The 20,328-nt window shown below is 42.6% G+C and overlaps 2 protein-coding genes across 2 annotated transcripts; both read right to left on the reverse strand.

Annotated features, from left to right (window-relative positions):
* Positions 1–6,739: 6,739 nt before the first annotated feature.
* Positions 6,740–8,024, reverse strand: LOC113168897 (hereditary hemochromatosis protein homolog). Its single transcript, XM_026369960.1, has 2 exons — positions 8,015–8,024; positions 6,740–7,856 (listed from the first exon to the last, which is right to left on the reverse strand). The coding sequence occupies exons 1-2, from the start codon at positions 8,022–8,024 to the stop codon at positions 7,228–7,230; spliced, it is 639 nt and encodes a 212-aa protein (XP_026225745.1). The 3' UTR covers positions 6,740–7,227.
* Positions 8,025–10,648: 2,624 nt separating this feature from the next.
* On the reverse strand, positions 10,649–14,874 carry LOC113171009 (thioredoxin-interacting protein-like). The gene is made up of 7 exons (XM_026373358.1): positions 14,182–14,874; positions 13,398–13,473; positions 13,147–13,294; positions 12,490–12,702; positions 12,256–12,402; positions 11,565–11,873; positions 10,649–10,851 (listed from the first exon to the last, which is right to left on the reverse strand). Exons 1-7 carry the CDS (start codon positions 14,447–14,449, stop codon positions 10,804–10,806), a joined length of 1,209 nt encoding a protein of 402 aa, XP_026229143.1. The 5' UTR covers positions 14,450–14,874; the 3' UTR covers positions 10,649–10,803.
* Between the last annotated feature and the right edge of the window lie 5,454 nt (positions 14,875–20,328).

Here is a 20,328-nt window from a genome sequence, read left to right on the forward strand (position 1 = left end):
ATGTTGATCACTGAATGGCCGACTGGGTTCACGGGTCCAGAGAAGGACATATCAACGCCTGGTTCTGTGATAAGTCCTGTTACCAATGAGACATCCTCGCTCCTGAATTGAATAAAACCAGAACCAAGCTCCCACTGCAAATGCTGGAAAAACCAAAGCATTAAGATCTTCAATGATTTGTGAGGCAAATGGACTATTATCATTCAAACAACCTAAAACTAAATAGTGTATAGTATTTTTACTTCAATTCAATTCAATTCCAATTATTTAGAGCGCTTTTACAATGACATTGTCACAAGCAGCTTACACAACCAAAGAACAGTAATGCATTATGTATGAGTCTAATATTGATTGTCCCTGATGAGCAGCCAGGGACAGTGGCAGGAAAAATTCTCCTGAGAAGCAACGAAGAACCTTGAGAGGAACCAGACTCAAGAAACCCTCCTCATATGGGTATATGTGTGTAGGCCGCAGTCCAAGTATAACGTTAATGTCTTTTAAGTTAATAGGAGTCCAGTTAAGTTATTGCAGGCAGACTAGTTCCATTCTTTGACTATCGAGCGTTGAGTCGAGAGCTCCAAGAAACAGCTTCCGACGTCCGCCGAGGCCGGGACCGACATCATAGTAGCTTGTGACCAATCCAGTCTCCAAACGCATCCCAAAGGGCAAACGGTGGATCCAGGCGACGAGATCTCCAGCCAGAAGTTGGGCATCAGGACGAGTCAGACAGGTCCAGAGGGCAAAGGGTGGAATGACGTGTAGCTCGACAGAGAGACAGGAAGAGGGAAAAGAGAGAGGGAGAGGGACAGAGAGAGAAGAGGAGAGATGGCAGTTAGTTGTATTCACAGTCAGATAAAGTTTGAGGTGAATGTGTATTTAGTGTAGTGCAGCAGGGACTCCGGCAGGACTAATTATGACAGCCTAACTAAAAGGGTGGGTTCAGAAGAAAACACAGACATGAGGGCGCACTGGGATGTAGAGCAACGAAACACTTCACCATCAACAAACCCGAGTGATCAGTGAGAGTTGGGAAGACAGCATCTAAACATACCAGTTCACCATAATGCTCTACGTCCATGAGTCCTTCCCAAATCTATTTTCTCAAATGCTTGACTAAATAGGTAGGTTTTCAGCCTAGACTTAAACACTGAGACTGTGTCTGAGTCCCGAACGCTATTTGGAAGGCTATTCCATAACTTTGGGGCTTTGTAAGAAAAAGCTCTGCCCCCAGCTGTAGTTTTTAGGATACGAGGTACTGACAGGCAGCCAGCATCCTTTGAGCGAAGTAGGCGTGGTGGATCATAAGACACTAGCAGTTCACTTAGATAATGCGGCGCAAGACCATTTAATGCTTTAAATGTCAAAAGTAGTATTTTAAAATCAATGCGAAATTTCACGGGGAGCCAATGAAGTGTAGATAAGATAGGCGAGATGTGATCGTATCTTCTGGTTCGAGTGAGGACTCTCGCTGCTGCATTCTGAACTAACTGAAGCTTGTTTATGCACCTGGTTGAACAGCCATTTACTTCACTGTAGTAAGAGTAATTTCATTTCCCAGTTCTAGGAGAGATTTCAGACACTCAACACATTCATGTTGGACCTTGGACTCCGACTGTTCCCTTGTTCATTTGTTCATTTTCTGGAACAGGATGCTGCCTTGTTGAAGGTCTACTTGGGGTATCTACAGGTCTTCAGATGCCTGTCCTCTTTCTTTTGGGATTCTGTGGAGGTGGGAATGTTTTGTGCTCTATGGTTCAGGGTCCTGATGACTCCTATTTTTGTGTTATAGTGGGTCATGTGAGTCAAACAACAGTGTCACTCCCCATAAGATATCACGGACACAAGGTGTTCTTTGTTCACAGGCATTTATTTGACACACAGCATGACGTGAGAACTAAATAAAGGACACATAAATACATACAAAACACATTTCTTAAGGGATGTAAAACAAACAAATAAAATAGGACAATAAAATATAAACAACACAAATTGCGCTTAAACATACTTAAAGCTATAAAATGTGATATTACAAGTATTCAGTATTACCGACTTTAACTGAAACATCTTGGCGTCATGTTAACAGTTAGCAGCTTCAAATACAGTGCAAAACACAAAAACAAAACGTACCTCATTGGCCGTATTAACTCACAGGGAGGAAAATAAACTTGAGACTGAACTTTCCGCCATCAAAATCTTCACAAAGTTCCACAGTTCATCGTAGCTCAGCACAACTCCCTGACGTTACCTTGACTGGCAAACATTGGTTCCGCCTCGGGAAACTGCCACAGAAGTGCTGTAATGATTTGATATTAACCATATATATTTCTTTATATTTCCTTTCATTTATATAAACATTATTTAAATATTCAACAAAACAATTACAGATCTTGAACAGTATAACTGATGATACATGACAGCCGTTATATTCCCACCAAATCACTGGTGATTTCTGCACTTAAGTAAAACATACAAACTACCTTAACTTAACTTAACTAAAGAAACATAAACACAATAACTATATCACTCAGCAGAAGGTCTTCCCTTACAAACTCTCCAGGTGGTGACAAGACAATAGAAGATTTAATTGTCAGAAGGTGGTTAGGTGTAAGAGGTTGTGGTCCTGCTGGGTCATTGCGTAAGTGTGCCATTAAAGGTCTGCTGTTTATGATTGCCATAACCTCATAAAGGTGAGTTCGCAATGACAAACTATCAAGTTTGCGGGATGACTGATCCAGAATGGACATCGGCACATTTCTTATTGTCCTGATTTGTCTTTCCCAAGCTCCCCCTATGTGACTTGGGGATGGAGTGTTCATGACAAATTCACAGCCTAGTTGCTTAAGGCCGTCTTGGTCCATTTCTTTTACAGCTTCTAAGAACTGACGTCTTGAACCAACAAAGTTAGTACCCTGATCCGATCGAAGTTGTCGGACGTTTCCTCTTAGAGCAATGAAAGCACGCAGAGCATTGATAAAAGCATCAGCTGTCATATCATCAAGCAACTCTATGTGTACTGCACAAGAACACAAGCAGGTGAATAACAGACCATATCGCTTCAACTCCTTTCTTCCCAGACCTTCAGTCTGTAAAGTTTGTTACTTTTGTCATTACACTTTATCTCACCCTTACACTTCAAACTTCTGTTTTTTTAAGTCAAACCCTTAAGCTGTTTAACACGTCGTATGAGTCTGGCAATGGCTTTGACTAATCTGGTCCAGTTGGAGAACTTCAGAAAGCGATTATTCAATGAATCTTTAGTTGTCAATGTCTTGTTTACGCAGGTTTTGCAAACTTCTGCCAAAGAAAAGCTGGACCAGTTGGCTTTAGTAAGTTCCTTTGCTGTAAGACCTCCTGATGCGTGATCTGCAGAATTTTCTTCAGAGGTTACATATCTCCATTGACTTGGATTTGTGCTCTCTTTAATGCGCTGAATGTGGTTTGCCACAAACACATGACATCATTTTGCATCATTGTTGACATATCCTAGGACAACCTTAGAGTCTGTCCAAAAGAACTCTTGGGCCTCTATTACTAGTTCCTTTCTGAGCAGATCACTTGTACAAACAGCAACAACCGCTGCTGACAGCTCGAGTCTGGGTACTGTGGTAATCTTCAGGGGTGAAACCCTGGCCTTGCCCATGACTAAAGAACAGTGAATTTGTTCTGATGTGCTAACTGCTCTCAGGTAAGTGCATTCACCATACCCTGCACTACTCGCGTCAGAAAAATGGTGCAACTCATACCTCTGGAATTCCTTCAAACTTTCTGGAATGTAACATCACTGACTCTTGACATCAGCTAGGTTCTGCAGATCCAAGAGCCAGGCTTCCCATTTTGGCCGGAGATCCTCAGAGAGCGGTTCATCCCTTCCAATCTTGTCTTGAAACATCTGTTGAAGTATCTTCTTCCTGATCAGAATGAAAGGTGCTACAAAGCCAAGTGGCTCAATTCGGGTCACTGTATATAAAACTCCCCTCCCCTGTGAGTGGGCGTTCACGATCACTCTGAACTGGAACTGATCTGCAACAATACACCAGCTGACCCCTAGAGCTCTTTCAATCTGTGGCTCACCTAAGGTCAAATCTTGGTTGTGTACTGTTTTTGCACAATCCTCGTTGGGAATTGATACAAGCACCTTGTGGTGGTTGGAAATGAACTTGTGGATTCTTAGCTTTCCGGTGCTACAGAGCTGCCTTGTTACGCTCACTAACTGAATAGCTTCTTCATCTGTTGAGACACTTATCAGATCATTGTCCACGTAAAAGTTCCTCTCTATCGGGCAGATGAATGCTTCACTAAATCTACCCTGTCCTTGAGCAGCGATGTACCTCAACCCATAATTTGCAGACCCCGGTGAAGAGGTTGCTCATGGTGGAGATTGGAAGTCTCCATTATCCCACCAAAGAAACCTCAATTAATCTTGATCACCTGGGCTTACATGAAACTGGGGGAACATGCATTCAATATCACACATTATTGCTACTGGCCCCCCTGCGGAACCGACAGAGCACACCCACTCAGCTCTGGCCCACTAAGCAGGTGATCATTCAATGACACCCCTTCAAAATTCGCTGAGCAATCAAACACAACCCGTATCTTTCCAGGTTTCTGTGGATGATCTTCTTGATCTCATCTTCTGGAACTTTCTCTGCTTCTCTGCGAGTTATTATTCCATTCATGAAGGTTGTATAGTCATTATGATATTATTTGTCTTTCTCAAATCTTGAGAGACGGTGATGAGCACACTTGAGATTATCTGGGAGGCATGGTTTATTTCCCTTAAATGGCAATGGCATCTCACAAAGGTTATCTATACTGAGTCTCATCCCTTTCTCCATTATCGATAGGAAATGCAGATCTTCTTGTGAAAGGTGAGCATCCTCTACATTCCTTTCAATGAAGTCGGACTCAAGTGCTCTTATCACTTGTGGTGGTGTGACTACTTCTCTGACTTGTGTGCGGCACATAAATCGCACTTCATTTAAGAGGTTAGTAGATGACAACAACCTAGGTGTCACCTGCTTCACAACAATCCTGTGGCTGCCTCCAATTGCATCACCGTCATCAATACAAGGGTTGACATGACCGATTATGCTCTAGCCAAGGTCTGTTCTTTGAGCAAATGGTTTGTTGTCCTTACCTGCAACAACTTCTCTGGGTAGCAGGGCTTGTGAACAGTCATATCCTATAAGCAGGCCAACATCACAGTCTATTAACGGAGCCATCTCTTCAGCAAGGTGCTCCAAGTAAGGCCATGCTCTCGCTGTCTTTTGCGTAGGAATGTGACTTAGATTGACTGGAATGAACTCTCTGGAATAAGTGTAGAACCCTCTAACTTGTAGTCCCCTTAACCTTTGACTTGAAATGACTGTACTTCTGGATGATAATGTGAAGATTTTCAATTGCACAGGCTCCTTTGGTGCGTTGAGTGTTTCTGCCTTTTCTTGTAAGATAAAAGTTGTGTGACTTTGATTATCCAACAGAGCATATACAAGGAGTTCATTCTCTGGGTTACTTGTGGTGGAAAGCCACACCGGAACAACTGTGGATTTGTATGTACTGTACTGATCACTCTATTAGATGTTACTTCATTTGAGGCTTCATTGCTTGGTTGAGAACGCATTGCTTCCACTGACCTTTCCTTCACGTTTCCTGCTGTCGTTCGTTTCACCATCTGCTGTTCCTTACTTAAAGCCCTTGTGGTTCTGTCTTAATGTAAGCATGTTGGATGATTCCCTTTACATGTGTCACAGATGCTCCTCTTCTCACAGCTCTTCGAATGGTGTCCTGGTCTGTGCAAACTTGATTCGTTCTGTAATCAACTTATCCATGAACTTCCAACATGTGTGAATGCTATGTGATGGCTTCTCACAAAAAATACACCCTTTCACGTCTAGATTTTCTACTGAGCTGTTTACCAATACACGTGCCCCAACAATTGAGGTTTTGCTATCTTTGGTCTTTCCCCATCACTAGACTTAAGGGCATGAAGTGAGGTTACTGGGTTACAAGCTATCTTAGCTTCTAATGTAAGATAGTCAACAAACTGCACAACCAATCAGGAAGCTTTGTAAGGATTCTTTGGTTTTCACCACAGTCATTTAGGATTTCAAGACCTTTGATCTGTGTCATTGCTGTGCAACAGCCACAAAGAAATTCCACAAACTGTCTAAGTTCAAAACAATCCTTGGGTCCAATTTTTTGCCATGCAGATAGCTTATCCCTATAGGCCTTTGCAATCACAAAGGAGCTTCCATACCGTTCTTCCAGAACATGGTAGGCTGTGTCTGTACCTAACAGAAAATGACTCTCAATAGCTTTCTTTGCAGGACGCCCTACATACTTGTAGACTTTCTCACTCACTGGAATGTTCTTCTTGTCTATCAACATCTGAAAAGGCATTTTCCAGTCTGTGTATCTCAGTGGATCTCCACTGAAAACAGCTGGTTCTGGTACTGGAAGCTGACTTACATTGATAGACTCTGCTAAGAGGTTGCACATATGCAATCTTAAAATAATCTGGGACATATCCAGTGGAAAGAGAAGTATTGAATATATTCAGAAGAGAGGGAGCAAGCGAATCACAACAGAAGTCGTCTTAAGACACTTTACAGTGTTTAAGGTTTACGACCTTACAAAATATAACTGTATACAGATTTATATAGAAAACCCAACAACCCACAGTAACTGGACTCTGGAGATATACAGCTCCAAGGAAGAGGATACCTGCAGAGGAGAACAGAGAGAGGGAGACAGAGAGGAGGAAACACAACTACAGGAGAGAGAAGACACAAAGTTAATGACATGAAATGGTAAAATTTGTGGTCAGTACAGAACTCTGCACAGGCTGCAGCTGGTATTTCTTTCTGCCCACTGATATACAGCTTTAGGGAAACAATCAAAAAAACTTCAATTTTTTGGAAAGAAATATTAAGTCCACGTCTTTCTCTGCTGAATCTTTGTGATGATGAAGTGTTGAGCAAAAATGATTGTACAGGCTTCTGTTACTGAGGTGTGTACAGACACTCCTGGGAACTGCTCAGTCTTCTGTAGCGTGGTGGACATTAAATGTCTCTCAGGACAATCAGTGAAATCAGTCATTGTTATTTATGTTTTGTTGAACAAGTTAATATACTAAAGACTTGACCCCACCCCAATTTAGCCGTAAGACTGATTTCAGACTTTCAGGCACCCGAACCCTGCAGACTGTCTCTGACTGCATCTGCTCTACGGAGTGTCCTGTTCCTGTGGTGTCCTCACTCTGAGCTCAGACACTTGCTTCTCCTTTGTTTCTGTGCTGACCCTGACCCCCGACCTCTCCCTGCACCCCTGCCTCCTTCTGCAGCACAGCAGCAGCAGGACAGCAAAGACCATTAGTCCGACTGGAGCAGAGATGATATGAATCCTGTGTGAGTGGAAGAACTGGGCCCTCCAGCTCACCTGCAAGTGGTTGTCCAGGCTCAGGTGAGAGGCGGTGCAGGTGTAGTTGTGTTTCCTCTGTAGCTCCTCGTCACTGACCACGAGTGCCTTCCTCACTTGGTAGAGTCCGTTACCATTGGGCAGCACCGAGCCGCCCCTCAGCTCATCCTCATCCACGGGGAGGCTGTCCCGCAGCAGGGTCAGCTTGATGTGGCGTGGGTAGAACTCTGTGGCCACACAAGTGAGCTGAGCCCCACCCAGCACCTGCTTGGTTATGAGGCGAACTCGAGGTTGGACTCGTCGCATCACCAGGTGCCTCTCACGGTCCAGGAGCTGCTTGAGTGTCTGGATGCAGAAGGGCAGGTAGATGTTGGAGTAGAGCATCTCGTAGTACGTCCTTTTCATGGTGTCCCACTGAGTGAGGCCTCCAACCAAAACTGGTCAAATGGAGCTGCTAGAAAGTAGAGGTCTTTATGACCCCCCTCAGTTCTAAAGGATCAAGATGTGACCCAATTCTCTAAAATCTCTCAGTGAAACCATCCCGATAACCAAAATCTACCAGTTCCTACATAAACACTCCAGACTCGACTCAGACCTGTGAACATTAAGAGTCCTTCGAATATTAAGGTCCTGACCATTTCTGGTTTTACAGCCCCATGTAGTATTTTAATGTCTCACAGTCTGTGATGACATCAAATGTTGGCAGCTGGATAAAAAACTTCCAAGTGTAAAGACTGGACCAAGAAACATGTCCTGCAGATGGATGAAGTTGGGCCCTGATGTCAATACATCACTGACTCCTGAATCAGTGAATATCTAAAGAAGCACAGAAACTGTCATTAACAGCAGCAGTTTGTTACCTGAACTCATCACCTGATGACAGAATAGAGAGACAAATGTCAACTGGAAGACAAACATGATGATCCGATCGATCGTCTGCTCTTTCACACGTTGTTAGTTTCACTTTCTCTCTTGAAAGAGTCGTGGACTGTTTGGTCCAATCACAATCCTTTGCTCAGCTGTCTCCAGGCGGATTAAGGGATTCTGACCAACCAGAGAGAGAAAAGGCTCAGGTATTTATCAGACAGACAGGTTTATACAGATAGACAGGTATTTATAGGTAAGGTGTTTATCAGACAGGTCTTGGTCCAGTTCCTGGATTTAAAATGATAAACAACAGAGGTCTGTAATTGAATGCAGAATGTACTTAAGTATAAAAAAATAGTCTTTATGCAGGTGGGCTCCTTAACAGAACGTTGTGTAAGTATATGATATTATTAGTTAATACTACTGATGCAGTACTTTGTATAGTAACTTTGCAAGATCTCTGCAGAACTGTTTTTGAACAGAACCAGGACAGTATGAAGTGTCCATCTTGTTATCAGTCAGTGGGATGGGGTGAAGGAAGTATTTGTACATACTTAGTTGAGTAAAAGTACTTATACTACACTGGTTAAATACTCATTAGAAGCAGTTTAGCATTTAAACGTTACAGTACAAAAGTATCCATGAGATGTGAGAACAAGAAAGCAGAAAAGTTTGTTTTTTTTTAAGTGCAAAGGAAGATGATGAAGAGTTCTGTTTTCAGCAGTTTTTTAAATATTAAAGTGAGGTGGCTGAGCGTGCAGAGTTCTGCAGCTCATTCCACCATCGTGGGATCACTGGGCTGAACAGTTTTCCTTGGTGTCGACTGTGTGGTGCTGGTACCACCAGACGTTGTTTACTGTTTGAGCGCAGTGGACGGGACGGGATGTAGACCTGAATGATTGAACTGGGGATAAGATGGAAAATGTGGTGGATGCAGTAGTTTGACTGTGACCTCATGCTGACAGTGTTTATTTACAGTGTGTGCTGCCGCGTCCAGGAATAACTCTTCCAGGAAATCCACCGTGATCTGATCCCACACATCATTCACAGCTCTGTAATTAGACTTTTATTGTGGAAACTCCTTCTATGAAGCTCTTTTCCTGTAGTGGTCCTGAAATGAACATTAATGTGATTCAGGCTCATTAGTTATCTGCTTTGCTGGGACTGGCTGCTGGTGCGTTCACTGTGGCTTGTTAAGCTAGACGCCAAGCTGCAGCACTCAGGTAAATAACAGGAACCTTAGCCTGGTGTCAGATTGGCGTACGTGTTCTGTGTGTCGTCCTCGGGGAGGCTGTGACCTTTCACCTCCTCTCTGCTCGACTCAGAGCTAACATTAGCATTAGCTCAGAGCTGCTAAATGTGGAAACAGAAAGAGGAATCTGGCAGATGCTCGATCACGCTCTGAACAAGTGGCCCCGGGTATCAACCAATCACAAAGGGCATGGAACCCCTGCTGACCAATCACAGTGGAGACAGGCTGCTGCTCCAAAAAGGAGAAGATGGAGAAGAGAAGGAGGAGGAGGAGGAAACGTAAGAGATATCTGGGTCAAAGGTAACATGATGAGCGCAGATCTGCCGTTTATAGAAACGTATTGTTATTGACAACAGTTCAAACCGATGAGATCCGGTTTAGAATGTGTGAAACATCGAGTCTCTGCAGTAGTGTGTTGTTGTGTCTCAGAGGTCAAAGGTCACATCCAACAGCTGCAGCCTCAGTAAACAACAGAATCACATTACACCAGGCTTTACTGTACAGGGCTCCGACTACAGTCCAGTCTCAGGAGACTGACCCTGTGCTGAACCTCAACCTGATTCTAACCCGGACCTTTAAACCAGGTTAAAACCTTCAGACATGTTTTTAAAAAAATTAAACATCTTTATCTTTAGCTGTCTTTATCTAAAAAAAAAGTTTTTCAAAAAGTTGACACTACTTTCACTTCTTTACTAAAATGTGACGACACTCACTAAAAACTCAACTGTCCCTCAAAGTGTCCGTACTGTCCACAGATGATGTTCCTGTGTTAAACTGTTTTTTACTTACGTTAAATCCACACTGTTCTCAAAGTCTCCTCTTTACAGCTAATGTAGCTCTGACCCTTACAAAACCTCATCCTGGACTAGGAACTGTAGAGTGAAAGTAGGAAAGGATCAGCTGGTACTGATCCATTAAGCTCTGCCTGGCTCAGCTCAGGGCGTCTGTACTGACCCGTCTCCATATGAATCAGCATTTTATCTAGTTTGACTAAAACCTGCTAAGTTACGTAACGTAAAAACATGGCTACGAGGGAACAGGTGTGGTTTGTCCTGTGGTGAACTTTGATTTGTTCCAAATGAAATCATGACAACGTTTTAAAATCACGTCCAACAGATTTATTATAAAAATAAACTTCTTATTTACAGAATATGTACAACGTAAAAAACACCAAACGTTTCTACACTGACAGCAAACCGTCGAGTCCTGGTGCGGCTGGGAACATCAGAGCGCTCAGGATCCGTCCTCCAGACAGGACCTGGTCCTCAGAAGACCTGAACAACCTGAGGTGGGTTAACAGGGTCCTGATCCACCTGAGCCAAAGAGACAGAACAACATTCAAACTAAACGTGTGATGTCGAAACTATCTCTGTTTTATTCTCTTTTTATTTTCAGGTTCACTGAACTTAACTAAATCTTCTTTCGTTTCGTCTGTATTATTTCCAACAGATATTTTATTTCGTCTTTGATTCTTTTCATCTTATTGGATCTTAACTGATTTCTATTTTTTGGTTACAATAACTTCTGTCTAATTTCTTCATTTGATCAGCTTCTTCTTCTCTTATCATTTCATGTTGTCATTTCACTTTATCGTATTTTATCACTTCCCTTTTCTCATATTATCTAATTCCACGTCCTTTTGTCACAGGATTTCATTTTATCTCATCTCATCATCTTTTCTCCGTTTTAGTTGATTTTACTTTTATTTTATTTCATCTCATTTCTGCTACTTTGATCAAGTCTAACTTTGTTCTTCTATCTCGTCACATCTCACTCGCCAGTTGATCTTTTGTCTTAGTTTATTTTCTTATTTTATTTTATTCTTTTCATTCGTTTTATGTCGGGGGTTTTTCCGCCTTGTTAACTTTTCTGTGGAATTTGGAGGCCACTGCCTTCTTCTGAATGAGTCATAACATCACCAAGAAATCAGCCATACAAATCAGACCGGGATGAAATTTTAACTTCATCCCTCAATCAGACACTGAAGAACAGACTAAACCAAACTAGACCTGGGGGGCCGTCTCACCTCGCTGTATGCAGGGGGTGGGGGGTAGTACATTTCAGATGCTCTCATGAAGAGCCCCCCCTCTTCATCCTCGTCCTCCCCACCGTCATAGTCGTAGAGCAGTGGCGTGCGAGGACCGTCCACTCTCAGGTCTTTATGAATGTTACTGTAGCTGGGGGGGGCCGAAGGGAAGGACGCCCAACTGCTCAGGGATCCGGCCTGGCTGCTCATGCTGCTGGTTCTGCTGCCGACGCCGCTGAACGGGATCGTACCGATGACCAGGGGGAGCTCCAACATCAGTTTCTCACTGCCAGGGATGTGCAGGTAGATCTGGGGGGGGTGTGTGTGTGTGTGTGTGTGTGTGTAAACTGGTTTAATATCATTAAATATCACGTTTTTCACGTTATCATGTAATTCCTTTATATCTCAGCTTCAAATTCAATCTAATTTCACTTTATCCATCTGATGTATCATCTTAATGAACCGCGTCTTGTTTCTTATTGGACTTTATCCTTAGTTGAAATCACATGCTGTATCTCATCTTCCCATTTTTTACCTCAACTTATAAATCCTGATCTGGTCAAATAGCAGAACTCTTATTTTCATCACCCAGATCATCTCTTTAGCCAGTTTGGCTCAAACATAAATCCTGTTACTGCCACTGAACCAACGTCAGACCAGAGTCCTGGTCAGTATGATGTCATGGTCTCACCATGAGGGCGTAGTCCACCTTGATGATGTCACAGCCTAACAGTGATGGCTTCAGTTTTGGGACCCTGATGGTCTTCCCCTGCCACATGTCGCACATCCCCGAGATGATGTGGTCTCCTCGAACTGCTGAGAGTTTCTGATGCAGCACCTGGAAAATCAGTCACATGCATCAGGTCACATCATTTGTAACGGCGCAGGAGAACTTCCCTCCAGTGATAAATGTGCCGTGCGTCACCTTGGTGTGTCCGTCAGCCAGGTACGAGTGTTTGGCGATGATGGCGGCCTTCGGTATCACGATACGTGAACATGTGTTCTCAAACTTGGCGTTGATGGTGATGTCTTCACCCTCGCAGAACCCCTTCCTGTCGATCTGAGCGCTGATGGACACCTGGCCGTCAGGGATGAACATACAGGTGACCTTCTTCTGTTTGGAGGCTGCAGCCGGAGCCTGAGGGAGGGAACACTTAGGTAAACAGGTCTTCACTGTGTGATTCTCAGAACATTGACCTTTTTTAAAGTCAACACCAACCAACACACAGTGGTCAGTTTATTAGGAACACGACCTCAAGCTAAAAGTCAGTTGTCACAGTTTTCTCAGACCGAGTCCAAGACAATGAACCTCAGGTGTCAGACTGACAAAAAAGTCTGGGACAAGAGAAAAACACAGGAAGTGAAGCTAAGTTTGAAAAAATGGTTTCTGTGGAGTCAGACATTACAGCTCTGTCATGGTGTAACACTCCAACAATCTGCTGATGCTCACAAACTAACAAGCTGCAGGAAGGAAATCAAAAAACTGATGATGAGGGAAAACTGAGGGTTCAACTCTGCAGAATGTTCCTTTAGCTCGTGAGTCACGCTTCACATCTTTCTGGGTGTTGTGTGGTTTTCTTACCAGCAGGTCGGGTCGGTTCACGTCCAGCGGCTCCTCCACCTCAAACTCCCGCTCACACTGCAAACCATGTTGGGAAGGCCTGTCCAACACAGCGCGGGCGTAGTAACAGACACAACCAAACTTTCCTTTATAGGACGACACCAGACGCCTGAAGACAGAGGATACGTCAGGACAGAGGGTCAACCACTGGTTGGTCATTAATCAATACCTGATCAGTTATCAGAGTTATCACTGATCAATCGTGGTCTCACCCTGCCGGCGGCAGCTCAAAGCCAAACTTCCAGCTGTAGGTTTTCCCCGGCTCCAGCAGGAAGCGGCCGTCGGAGTCTAAGGACAAATACCAAAAAGTTAATGAGCAAGGCAGCGAGTCGCAGGTTCCCTTTCTGTTTTCACAGTAACTTACTCAAAGTAACTTTGGCTCAGACTCTTTCAGTTCAGTATCACTTTAATTTATTTGTCCCAATCTCTTTTCATTAAGTCACCGCTGTGACCACAAACAGCCCAGAATGTGGACTTTTCCTGCACGTGTACTAAACCAAACTCCCTTTGATTTTAAATCAAATAAAGAAGGAGTTTATACAGTTAGGAAGGCTAATTATTAAGATTTCAAAGATTTTGCAACTAATTCAATATCTACTTATCAGCACATTTTGTCTCCAGCTCAGTCCTGAAGATCTTTTTAACCTGGTTCAAACATCTTTACAGCAGGAAAATGAAAAGCTGTTGAAATCCAGATACAAATCTAGATTCTGGACCTTTCCAGGGCAGTGACCTGTTGATTTTACTGTGAAACATGTGAAACACTAATTGTGCATTAACATGTATAATATCCGAATATTATCATGTACATTTGGCATAGTACCAGTATAGTACCAGTACTTTTACTTCAGGTACTTTGAGCATACTTTGATGACAACACTACCATTATTTCTACACTGTAGTAAAACGCTCTGAACTTCGTACAGTACCTCAGTACTGTGTGTATTGTATTGTGTATTTATGAGTACTGATCGTGCCCCCCCTCCTGCCCGGTACCTTTGCTGAGCAGCTCCTCCAGCCGCAGCTCCTCCTCGTACTTCAGGTACTCCACCTCCTGGCTGCGGCTCTTGCGGTTCTTCCCCCCGCGGTGTTCCACGCGAGCGCAGCCGGCGGCGGTGACTCGGAGACCGGTCACTTTGCAGGGCTGCGCCGCCTCCAGCTGCACGGAGCCGGACACTTTGTCCCCGCTGCTGTAGAAGGACCGGCCCGGGTCGGAGAAGAGCAGCTGGAAGACTCGGAGCTTGTGACCCGCGGACTGGACCATGATGACGGTGTCGGCGCAGTGAGGCTCCCGGAGACGGACGACGTTGAAACAGATGAAGAGTGAACCGGAGGCTGCCGTGATTTCTGAGCCGGTAAACAGCCGGGACGCTTTTATACCGCAGGGGGGCGGAGGGGGTCCCGGTGTCCCGTTACTGGCTTACCGACCATCACGTGCACAAAGCGTGCACACGCCGGGCCTGCGGGGGATGCATCTCTCCCATTGGTCAGCTCGGCCCGGTTGGAGGGGTGTAGCCAATCACAACGCGGCGAGAACGCGTGGACAAAGCGTGGTACTGGTGGGGCGGGGCCTGTAGATGGCGGGGTCATCAAAGCCAAAATAGAATCAGAAGTATACCGGTGTTATACTGCAGTACTACATGTTATACTGCAGTCATACCTGTTATACTGCAGTACTACATGTTATACTGCAGTCATACCTGTTATACTGCAGTGATACGTGTTATACTGCAGTGATACATGTTATACGTGTTATACTGCAGTACTACATGTTATACTGCAGTCATACCTGTTATACTGCAGTGATACGTGTTATACTGCAGTGATACGTGTTATACTGCAGTACTACATGTTATACTGCAGTCATACCTGTTATACTGCAGTGATACGTGTTATACTGCAGTGATACATGTTATACTGCAGTACTACATGTTATACTGCAGTCATACCTGTTATACTGCAGTGATACGTGTTATACTGCAGTGATACATGTTATACGTGTTATACTGCAGTACTACATGTTATACTGCAGTGATACGTGTTATACTGCAGTGATACGTGTTATACTGCAGTGATACGTGTTATACTGCAGTACTACATGTTATACTGCAGTCATACCTGTTATACTGCAGTGATACGTGTTATACTGCAGTGATACGTGTTATACTGCAGTGATACGTGTTATACTGCAGTACTACATGTTATACTGCAGTGATACGTGTTATACTGCAGTGATACGTGTTATACTGCAGTGATACGTGTTATACTGCAGTGATACGTGTTATACTGCAGTACTACATGTTATACTGCAGTCATACCTGTTATACTGCAGTGATACGTGTTATACTGCAGTCATACCTCTTATACTGCAGTGATACGTGTTATACTGCAGTGATACGTGTTATACTGCAGTACTACGTGTTATACTGCAGTCATACCTGTTATACTGCAGTACTACGTGTTATACTGCAGACATACCTGTTATACTGCAGTGATACGTGTTATACTGCAGTGATTCGTGTTATACTGCAGTTATACGTGTTATACTGCAGTGATACATGTTATACTGCAGTCATACGCGTTATACTGCAGTGATACGTGTTATACTGCAGTGATACATGTTATACGTGTTATACTGCAGTGATACGTGTTATACTGCAGTGATACATGTTTATACGTGTTATACTGCAGTACTACATGTTATACTGCAGTCATACCTGTTATACTGCAGTGATACGTGTTATACTGCAGTCATACCTCTTATACTGCAGTGATACGTGTTATACTGCAGTGATACGTGTTATACTGCAGTACTACATGTTATACTGCAGTGATACGTGTTATACTGCAGTGATACGTGTTATACTGCAGTGATACGTGTTATACTGCAGTACTACATGTTATACTGCAGTCATACCTGTTATACTGCAGTGATACGTGTTATACTGCAGTCATACTCTATCTTATACTGCAGTGATACGTGTTATACTGCAGTACTACGTGTTATACTGCAGTGATACGTGTTATACTGCAGTGATACATGTTATACTGCAGTCATACGTGTTATACTGCAGTGATACGTGTTATACTGCAGTGATACATGTTATACGTGTTATACTGCAGTACTACATGTTATACTGCAGTCATACCTGTTATACTGCAGTCATACCTGTTATACTGCAGTGATACATGTTATACGTGTTATACTGCAGTACTACATGTTATACTGCAGTCATACCTGTTATACTGCAGTGATACGTGTTATACTGCAGTGATACGTGTTATACTGCAGTACTACATGTTATACTGCAGTCATACCTGTTATACTGCAGTGATACGTGTTATACTGCAGTGATACGTGTTATACTGCAGTGATACGTGTTATACTGCAGTACTACATGTTATACTGCAGTCATACCTGTTATACTGCAGTGATACGTGTTATACTGCAGTGATACGTGTTATACTGCAGTACTACATGTTATACTGCAGTCATACCTGTTATACTGCAGTGATACGTGTTATACTGCAGTGATACGTGTTATACTGCAGTGATACATGTTATACTGCAGTACTACATGTTATACTGCAGTCATACCTGTTATACTGCAGTGATACGTGTTATACTGCAGTCATACCTGTTATACTGCAGTACTACGTGTTATACTGCAGTCATACGTGTTATACTGCAGTACTACATGTTATACTGCAGTCATACCTGTTATACTGCAGTGATACGTGTTATACTGCAGTGATACGTGTTATACTGCAGTGATACATGTTATACTGCAGTACTACATGTTATACTGCAGTCATACCTCTTATACTGCAGTGATACGTGTTATACTGCAGTGATACGTGTTATACTGCAGTACTACGTGTTATACTGCAGTCATACCTGTTATACTGCAGTGATACGTGTTATACTGCAGTGATACGTGTTATACTGCAGTACTACGTGTTATACTGCAGTCATACCTGTTATACTGCAGTGATACGTGTTATACTGCAGTGATACGTGTTATACTGCAGTGATACGTGTTATACTGCAGTACTACATGTTATACTGCAGTCATACCTGTTATACTGCAGTGATACGTGTTATACTGCAGTCATACCTCTTATACTGCAGTGATACGTGTTATACTGCAGTGATACGTGTTATACTGCAGTACTACGTGTTATACTGCAGTGATACGTGTTATACTGCAGTGATACATGTTATACTGCAGTCATACGTGTTATACTGCAGTGATACGTGTTATACTGCAGTGATACATGTTATACGTGTTATACTGCAGTACTACATGTTATACTGCAGTCATACCTGTTATACTGCAGTGATACGTGTTATACTGCAGTGATACGTGTTATACTGCAGTACTACGTGTTATACTGCAGTCATACCTGTTATACTGCAGTGATACGTGTTATACTGCAGTCATACCTGTTATACTGCAGTACTACGTGTTATACTGCAGTGATACGTGTTATACTGCAGTACTACATGTTATACTGCAGTCATACCTGTTATACTGCAGTGATACGTGTTATACTGCAGTGATACGTGTTATACTGCAGTGATACATGTTATACTGCAGTACTACATGTTATACTGCAGTCATACCTCTTATACTGCAGTGATACGTGTTATACTGCAGTGATACGTGTTATACTGCAGTACTACGTGTTATACTGCAGTCATACCTGTTATACTGCAGTGATACGTGTTATACTGCAGTGATACGTGTTATACTGCAGTACTACGTGTTATACTGCAGTCATACCTGTTATACTGCAGTGATACGTGTTATACTGCAGTGATACATGTTATACTGCAGTGATACGTGTTATACTGCAGTGATACCTGTTATACTGCAGTGATACATGTTATACTGCAGTGATACATGTTATACGTGTTATACTGCAGTACTACATGTTATACTGCAGTGATACCTGTTATACTGCAGTGATACGTGTTATACTGCAGTACTACATGTTATACTGCAGTCATACGTGTTATACTGCAGTCATACGTTTTATACTGCAGTGATACGTGTTATACTGCAGTGATACGTGTTATACTGCAATACTACGTGTTATACTGCAGTGATACGTGTTATACTGCAATACTACGTGTTATACTGCAGTCATACCTGTTATACTGCAGTGATACGTGTTATACTGCAGTGATACGTGTTATACTGCAGTACTACATGTTATACTGCAGTCATACCTGTTATACTGCAGTGAAACGTGTTATACTGCAGTGATACATGTTATACTGCAGTGATACATGTTATACTGCAGTACTACATGTTATACTGCAGTCATACCTGTTATACTGCAGTGATTCGTGTTATGCTGCAGTGATACCTGTTATACTGCAGTGATACATGTTATACTGCAGTGATACATGTTATACGTGTTATACTGCAGTACTACATGTTATACTGCAGTGATACCTGTTATACTGCAGTGATACGTGTTATACTGCAGTGATACCTGTTATACTGCAGTCATACCTGTTATACTGCAGTGATACAGGTTATACTGCAGTCATACCTGTTATACTGCAGTTATACGTGTTATACTGCAGTGATACCTGTTATACTGCAGTGATACCTGTTATACTGCAATGATACATGTTATACGTGTTATACTGCAGTACTACATGTTATACTGCAGTCATACCTGTTATACTGCAGTGATACGTGTTATACTGCAGTGATACCTGTTATACTGCAGTGACACATGGTATACTGCAGTACTACATGTTATACTGCAGTGATACATGTTATACTGCAGTGATACGTTATACGTGTTATACTGCAGTGATACGTGTTATACTGCAGTGATACATGTTATACTGCAGTGATACGTGTTATACTGCAGTGATACGTGTTATACTGCAGTGATACGTGTTATACTGCAGTGATACATGTTATACTGCAGTACTACATGTTATACTGCAGTCATACCTGTTATACTGCAGTGATACGTGTTATACTGCAGTCATACCTGTTATACTGCAGTACTACGTGTTATACTGCAGTGATACGTGTTATACTGCAGTACTACATGTTATACTGCAGTCATACCTGTTATACTGCAGTGATACGTGTTATACTGCAGTGATACGTGTTATACTGCAGTGATACGTGTTATACTGCAGTACTACGTGTTATACTGCAGTCATACCTGTTATACTGCAGTGATACGTGTTATACTGCAGTGATACGTGTTATACTGCAGTACTACGTGTTATACTGCAGTCATACCTGTTATACTGCAGTGATACGTGTTATACTGCAGTGATACATGTTATACTGCAGTGATACGTGTTATACTGCAGTACTACATGTTATACTGCAGTCATACGTGTTATACTGCAGTCATACCTGTTATACTGCAGTGATACGTGTTATACTGCAGTACTACGTGTTATACTGCAGTCATACCTGTTATACTGCAGTGATACGTGTTATACTGCAGTGATACGTGTTATACTGCAGTGATACGTGTTATACTGCAGTGATACATGTTATACTGCAGTACTACATGTTATACTGCAGTCATACCTGTTATACTGCAGTCATACCTGTTATACTGCAGTAATACGTGTTATACTGCAGTGATACATGTTATACTGCAGTACTACATGTTATACTGCAGTCATACCTGTTATACTGCAGTCATACCTGTTATACTGCAGTGATACGTGTTATACTGCAATGATACCTGTTATACTGCAGTACTACATGTTATACTGCAGTCATACGTGTTATACTGCAGTCATACGTGTTATACTGCAGTGATACGTGTTATACTGCAGTGATACGTGTTATACTGCAATACTACGTGTTATTCTGCAGTGATACGTGTTATACTGCAGTGATACATGTTATACTGCAATACTACGTGTTATACTGCAGTCATACCTGTTATACTGCAGTGATACGTGTTATACTGCAGTACTACATGTTATACTGCAGTCATACCTGTTATACTGCAGTGATACGTGTTATACTGCAGTGATACATGTTATACTGCAGTGATACGTGTTATACTGCAGTGATACCTGTTATACTGCAGTGATACATGTTATACTGCAGTGATACATGTTATACGTGTTATACTGCA

The sequence above is a fragment of the Anabas testudineus genome, chromosome 16, assembly GCF_900324465.2.
Source record: "Anabas testudineus chromosome 16, fAnaTes1.2, whole genome shotgun sequence".
In the NCBI taxonomy this organism is placed as follows: domain Eukaryota; kingdom Metazoa; phylum Chordata; class Actinopteri; order Anabantiformes; family Anabantidae; genus Anabas; species Anabas testudineus.